Source organism: Penaeus monodon, chromosome 11 (assembly GCF_015228065.2).
Source record: "Penaeus monodon isolate SGIC_2016 chromosome 11, NSTDA_Pmon_1, whole genome shotgun sequence".
Classification (NCBI taxonomy): Eukaryota; Metazoa; Arthropoda; class Malacostraca; order Decapoda; family Penaeidae; genus Penaeus; species Penaeus monodon.
In genome coordinates this window covers 49,078,886-49,086,432 of record NC_051396.1, presented here as the reverse complement: position 1 = coordinate 49,086,432, position 7,547 = coordinate 49,078,886, and the positions used below count along the sequence as shown (strand labels likewise).

Genomic DNA, 7,547 nt, shown 5'->3' with positions numbered 1-7,547 from the left:
CATTGCTCTCCTTGACGGCATTGCCCTCTTTGTCAAAGACCGTCCGCCATCGGATAGTGTTCTCCACCTTAAGCTTGAGCCTGGGAGAGAGGAAGAAACAGAGGAGAAATAAAGTATGATAACAAATAATTGGAGAGAAAAAAGTATAGAAATACAAGAGTGACAAAGTGAAAACAAATCTGTGGAAAAAGCATTAAAACTTATGAAGAATGCATATCAAGTTTCAATACCTCGACGCATTGTGTGTGTTTTACAAAATATAAATTACACAATACATGCTGTAAAGTGCATAAAATGAAAATCATAAATATATATCATACATGCATAATGTAAGCACAACAAAAATAAGATTCCTACTACAAATCTCTACAATAAATATAAAATGTCAAAGTTATTGTTCTAAGTGCATGTTTCATAAAATTTTCTCAAGTCTGAGAACAGAAATTTGGCATAAACATTCCTATTCCTTATATGCAAAAAAACAAAGGAAAAGGTAAACAAAATATGAAATAACAAGCACTAAGAGAAAATTAAATGAAAGCCAACATGGCCAAGATAGGCAAATGCAAAAAAAAAATTATAATAATTAATAAAAAAGAAAGAAAATGTAGAATGAAAAATCATCTGAGACAGACCATTTTATAGATATACACACAAATATAGATAAAGAGATACACCAAGACACAAATACATATAGACCCGTCTAACAAAAGGTGATCACAGAGATATGCAGATACCCATACAGACTTAGAATGAAAAGAAAAGGAAAGAAAGAAAAACTAAATTTATATAACAATCCAGATGCGAGTCTTCAAACTGAGCCCCACCTTGCCCTGCCCTCCTCATCAAGCGTCTCCTCATCGTCAATCTCATCCTCGTAGAGATCTGGGTCAAATGGCCTTGTCTCCACCGACAAGAAGTTGGGCAGCTTGACAAAATGGATGTCACGCCCAAGGTTGGTGTTGATCTTGGGGATCTCGGCCTCAATTCTCGTCTCTGGTGGAGGCCCCTCGTCTTCCTTCTCCTCATCCTGGGTAAGGTAGAATTGTTTTTTGAAATTTATTTAGGCTCATTTGCTCTTGCATTTTACAAAACATAACACTAAATTAGCAAAATCCCTAGGCTCCTCTTTGCAATACCACTTTTTAAAAAATTACATCTTGTATATCTAGCAAATATGGATAAAGAGTAACTAGGAAAAAGCGGCCTCCTCAGCAGAGGCACTAATGAAAATAAAAATAACCACCAAGACAAGAGCCCTTACATCTGGTACAATAAGCCTTGGTGAGCCAGGAGTCCTGGAGCGTGACCTGGACCTCGACCTTGAGCGTGACCTTGACCTGGAACGGGATCGAGAGCGGGAGCGTGAACGCCTGTCTTCATCCTTCTTGCGTTCCTCCTCATCCTCGCTGATGTCATCTGCATCTCCAAACAAGTCCTCGGCACCCACTGCAAGGTGAGGAAGCATGAGTGAGAGGAAAATCTCAGTTACACATTGAAGCATCTGCCATTTACAGACACAAGCATGATAATCATGTTCCTAAAGTCATCTATTGGTTTCTAGCTCTGCCAAACCGAGCAATGCACCAGACGCCCCATGCACTCAGCTGCAGAATCATCCTGTGTATGATTCTGGCTACTTATCAATGAAACAGACTACAATGAAATTTTAAGCCTATTGTGGAGTGATTCCAAATAGAGCTGAACAAACAAACAACTATTTAGTCCACAACATAGTGGAGGCCTGACCATGTAGAACACTTGACACCTGTCATATAGGCTTAGTGCATCATGGCCAGAATATAAAAGGCAGAAAGTTTATATATCAAATAAAAAATCAGAAGGGAAGGCGAGTTGTATTTTTTAAATCAAAACAAGTACTGTAGATATGTGAGTTACTCTTTTCTAGAATAGCTTTTTCGTATATTATAGTTCTTCATACCCCTATCAAATTATAATTTCAGTGGAAGATTTGGAGTTTTTAATATATCTAATTCTAAAATTTTAGGCAAATATCATGAACCAAAAGATCATTTTTAATTTAAGAGTTTCTCCTCTATCAAGTAAATTAAAAGAATCTAAATTTACAACACAATAATTTTCCTTTCAAAAAAAAAAAAAATTAAACAGAAAAAAAAATCAAGCCTTCATAATGGTATTTTTCTCTCCAATCATCATAAATATAGTTTTTTTGAAGGAAAAAGTGAGAACTTCCTTACAGTCTTCATCATCATCTGACTTCCTCTTCTTGGCCTCATCTCCAGACTCATCATCACTCATAAGGGCGCGCTTCCTCTTCCTGGGGGAGGCAAATGGCCAAATCATAATCATGAGTGATATTAATAGAAGGAAACTCTGGCTAGTGATACAAAGAAAAAAAAAGGGGAAAATCAACATTTGTGTCATGACCACATCTGCAATTATTCCCATGAATATCTATTTTCAAATATGACCTTCCCCTAAGTATCTATTATACTGTAAAATCATTCAGCTGACTTTGTGTTAAAACTTTTTTTTTTTTTTTTTTTACTCACCTTCCAATTTCGACATCACTATCATCATCTGAGCCTTTAGCAGCAGTATCTAAAAGCAACAGAGAAATATATTGATTAGTCAGTGTCAAAACAATAGTATTATAAATGTCTAACTTCTATACTTATTGTCATAACTTACTGATGTAATACTTGCTTTTTCATATTTATGTTGTATTTTCAGAAACAATGTATTTTCTCAATGTTATATTTTCAGAGGCATACCAAAAAGTGCCACTACAAGGGGAAATCTATAAGAGACAACCAGGCAAATAGATTCCTGTACAAAGGTCTGAAATGCCTCCTCACCTTTCCTTCCCTCTTCATCACTAAGACGAGGTGAGCGTGACCTCGACCTGGAAGCTGACTTCCTTTTGCCACTCTCGCTGCCCGCCTTGCTCGCCGGAGAACGGCTGCCACTTTTTGACCTTCTCGAGGACCTGCTACCAGCCCTGGACGTAGGGGTTCTGCTCCTGCTCTTGGACCGGGCTGGAGAGCGGCTCGACCTAGACCTCACTGGAGAGCGACTTCTGCTCCTTGACCTAACTGGGGTCACACTTCCAGCTGGGCTTCTGCTGCCCCTCCCCCCCGACTGGGCTGGTGACCGGCTGCCTCTTCTAGAACCCTCTGGAGTTGGAGACCTGACAGGGGTCCTGCTTGCACGGGACCCAGACCTGCTCCTCTGGGGTGTCCCTGACCTGCTCCTCTGGGGTGTCCCTGACCTGCTCCTCTGGGGTGTCCCTGACCTGCTCCTCTGGGGAGTAACTGACCTGCTCCTCTGAGGTGTGCCAGACCTGCTTCTCTGAGGTGTGACTGACCTGCTATGAGGTGTCACAGACCTACTCTTTACTGGAGTCCCTGACCTGCTCCTTTGACTGGCAGGAGACCGGCTTCTGCTGCGCGGACTGCCCTGGGGCTGACCGCTACCCCTGCTCTGTGGGCTGGCCGGGGATCCACTCCCTCGACTACGGGGGGACCTACTGGCTCTGCTCTGTGGAGACCCTGGTGGAGACCGACTTCCTCTGCTCTGTGGAGACTGGCTGCCTCTGCTCCGAGGTGACCCGCTCCTGCTTCGAGGACTCGCCGGGGGCGACCCACTGCCCCTGCTTCTTGGGCTGGCAGGTGAGGCACTTCCTCTGCTTCCTGCTGGACTGCGAATTCCACCTACTGACCCACTCTTATTGCTGCCAGCGGGTGAAGGACTTCGACTCCCTGAAAGCACAGGAAGAAAAATAGGGAAAAGGTTTCACTAAGCTTCTCATTTTAGCTTGAGAAAAATGCATGGTATTGCCATCAATATTACAATATTCAGTTCCCTTGTATGCATTACATAAGCTACTTAATTGACTTTACCTTTGCATTCCAGAGAGACTATTATTTTCTACCATCAAAAAATATATTATACAGAAAACTACAATATGATCAACAACATTTTCCACATTACTACTACTACATGAAATAGGCTTACGTGGGGCACTGGCAGGTGACCTGCTGTCCGCACGGCTACTGGCACGACTGCTGCTCGAACTACTGGTGCCAGAGCTACTCTCTGAGTCTGAGTTATCAGACGACTCCATTGCTCCATCTGCAAAGGGGGTTAATTATTTCATTTGTTTCTACTGTGCATGTTAAATTTTACTCAAAAAATAAATTATTTTCTTGTAAATTCTAACATAAATCTCCAGATAGGATATCTGTTGTTGTTATCTTCTTTTTTTTTTCTCTCTTTTTTTTTTTTTACCCTCATAAGATACCTTGGCATTTCAACATTTGAAAATGTAGACCAACAGTAAAAGTCTATGCCAGCACCAAATTTTATGTAACAAATTTTAAGTAACCGAATACACATATAAAATTATATCTAATTAAATATAAATTTATCTTACACCAGAAGCGATTGGCTTCCCTGGACATAAACACGAAAACTGATAGCAGATATAAATTTCATAATAGGGTTGAAACTACCTTTCACAAAAATTATTACATATATTCCTACACAGAGGGTAAGAAGAATCCAATAATACCAAATCTGGCCCGATCGGCAATGTAACTCTGTTGCGGAAAGTTAACATGACACACCCTCTGAGAGACGAAGTCCCGAAACCAGGGTATTAAGCGAACCCAAAACCCAAACTTAATTTTTTATATCTTCTATTTATTCTCCAGACAGGGGAAGGGAGGGGACCACTTTAATAGCACCCCGTGGTCTCTGAGAAGTGATATGCACTGGATATTTTCATCATTCCGTGGTACGCACGAGGCCGGTGCAGCTGTACCTGTGTTGTTTATTACTCTACTTCTGATCTATAAGATAGTGGTCTCTATTTCCTCTCTCTCTGTGTATTGCTCTCAGTAACAGTGATAGGCATATGGAGCCAATGTCCCCAGAATAGGAAGGGATTAAGGTTACTGAGAATGATGCGCAGAGATATTGGGAAATGGACATTATCACCGAATAGAGCACGAAAAATATGGTAATAAACAACTCAAGTACGTCTGCTCTGGCCTCACATTTACCACAAAGTGACGAAAATATCCGCTACATATCACTGCTCAGAGACTAAGTACATAACATGCTCACATATTCTATAAATCCGTTTTTCATAATCCCTCCTCACCACAGCTCATTTGTAGCCCTCATGTGTCTCCTATATTTTCTAGAACGAAATTGTCGTGGCAGCCGGCGTGTAGTGCCTATAAAGTTTTTTTTTTTTTTTTTTTACGGTAGGTTCATGTCTGAGCCGGGGTACAGAGGTAGAAAGCAGGAAAAGTTACGTTTGGATTTGGGGTCCGCAAGATACCCAGGTTTTGCAACTTTGTCTCTGGAGGTGCATCTCTCTCGGTAACAAATACCTACGAAGGTGTTTGGATCATATAAGCGCTCTTGATGGTAATGAGCGCATTTAGAATGGGAATACGTGTTCGTTAATTCAAATTGGGGCCTCAGTCTCAGAAGGGTGCGGACCTGCTGAACACATTTACTTCAGAATCATTCCCAAGTAACATGTCTTTGTAAGTTCCCTGGCCGGCTGCCGGTCGACGCGTTAATTACAAACAGAAGACCGACTGTACTGAAACCATTATAAAACCACTTAATTCACATTGAAATCCCTTCTAAACAATTAAACCTCCCCACTAACTGACCATAGAGTTAATTTTTGGTGGATTTTATCAACTAACTTTACAATAAATGCAAAAAAAAAATAAAATTTTCCCCAAAACAAGCGGCTCCGACAGCCCGTACCGCAACCCCGATTCCCCGCAAACAAGCTCCCAGCGGCATTTTCCCCTCATATTTCCACACACCAAATGGACCTCCCGGACTTTAGCTTCAACAATATCATCCTACCACCCAGAAATTCGCGTTTCTGAGGCTTACCTTCGTCATTTTTCGTCTTTCCTGCGAGGTTCCGGGAAGGCGCCATGTTTGTTTGGCTTCGGGTGTCAAGCGAGACTCTTTTTTTTTCTCTCTTTTTATCCAATGCATAAAAAGGAAAAAAAATACGGAAATGCAATCTATCGAGTTTTCTTAATAGTTTAGGTGGTTTCTGTATTTTTTTTATTGAAAAAGAAGTACTTTAACTTTTTTATAGTTTTATTGTTTCCTTGTTTCAAAACCGTCTTTTTTTCTCTTTTTATTAAAAGCATCAAAAAGAAAAGGGAAAAAAAACGAAATTACGATCTATTGAGTTTTCTAAATCGTTTAGGTGGTTTTGATATGGTTTCCATTGAGAAAATAGGTACTTTATCTTTTTTTAAACAGTTTTATTGTTTTCTTGTGTCAAAAGAGATTACTTTCAACATCTTTTTAAAACTCTTTATTTTGTAATATTTCTAATTTAGGATATTTGAGGAAATTACATCTTGCTCCCTGGAAAATTTTAATGACATTTTCATTATTTTGAAAACAAACTTTTGTGTCTTTTGTATACTAAATATAACATTAATGTTTCCGATAAACCTCTCTCTCTCTCTCTTCTCTCTCTCTCTCTCTCTCTCTCTCTCTTTCTCTCTCTCTCTCTCTCTCTCTCTCTCTTCTCTCTCTCTCTCTCTCTCTCTCTCTCTCTCTCTCTCTCTCTCTCTCTCTCTCTCTCTCTCTCTCTCTCTCATAATAATAATAATAATAATAATAATAATAATAATAATAATAATAATAATAATAATGATAACAATAATAACAATAGTGAGGGTAATAATGACGATGCTAATAATGATAATGAAATTGATGATAATAACAACTGCAACGACAGAAACAATAATAATAATTATTACAATGATAATAATAATGATAATAATAATATAGATAATAATAATAATAAAATTAACAGTAATGATAATAATAATAATAATAATAATAATAATAATAATAAAAATGATAATGATAATAACACAAATAATATTTTCTATTATAAATATTACGATAATCAAGATAATGAAAATGACAATAATAATGATAATAACAATGATGACGATAACAATAATAACACTAAACACAATAACAACGCGATGCACATTAACACCAGGAAGAAAATCGATAATTCCGCAGGTGAATAATTTCATAAAGAGACAATTTGGTGATAAAGGAAACGGGAGGGGAGAGGTGAATAACATGGAGCTGGAAATAATTTAGAACTTTGAGTAATGCAAAGTAAACGGTATAGAGCTGGGAGTGGTATAAAGATGCAGATGAAATTAGAACTGTGAGTGATGTAACGTAGATTATATAGAGCTGTTGGTAATGCAGAGTAGATTATATAGAGCTGTGGGTAATGCAGGGTAGATGATATAGAGCTGTGAGCCATACAGAGCTGTAGATAATATAGAGCCGTGAACTATACAGAGTTGTAGATGGTAAAGAACTCCGAATAGTACAGAGCAGATGACATGGAGCACTGAGTAATGCAGATTTGTAGATAATATAGAGCTGTGCATAACCGAAAGTGATATAGAGTCGTGAGCAATACAGAGCTGTAGATAATATAGAGCTGTCCGTAAAGCAGGTTATCTTTTCATTGG

At 38.9% G+C, this 7,547-nt stretch overlaps 1 protein-coding gene across 1 annotated transcript in view; it reads right to left on the bottom strand.

Annotated features, from left to right (window-relative positions):
* Positions 1–5,975, bottom strand: part of LOC119579034 (another transcription unit protein-like) — a 10,712-nt gene extending 4,737 nt beyond the window's left edge. Inside the window, exons 1-8 of the mRNA XM_037926750.1 lie at positions 5,911–5,975; positions 4,000–4,116; positions 2,841–3,743; positions 2,535–2,583; positions 2,220–2,299; positions 1,265–1,449; positions 828–1,030; positions 1–80 (exon numbers count right to left, since the gene is read on the bottom strand). The exon at positions 1–80 is cut by the window's left edge and continues 83 nt beyond it. Coding sequence (XP_037782678.1) covers positions 1–80; positions 828–1,030; positions 1,265–1,449; positions 2,220–2,299; positions 2,535–2,583; positions 2,841–3,743; positions 4,000–4,116; positions 5,911–5,956 — 1,663 coding nt within the window. The 5' untranslated portion in view covers positions 5,957–5,975. The remainder of the gene's footprint in view (positions 81–827; positions 1,031–1,264; positions 1,450–2,219; positions 2,300–2,534; positions 2,584–2,840; positions 3,744–3,999; positions 4,117–5,910) is intronic.
* Positions 5,976–7,547: the final 1,572 nt, after the last annotated feature.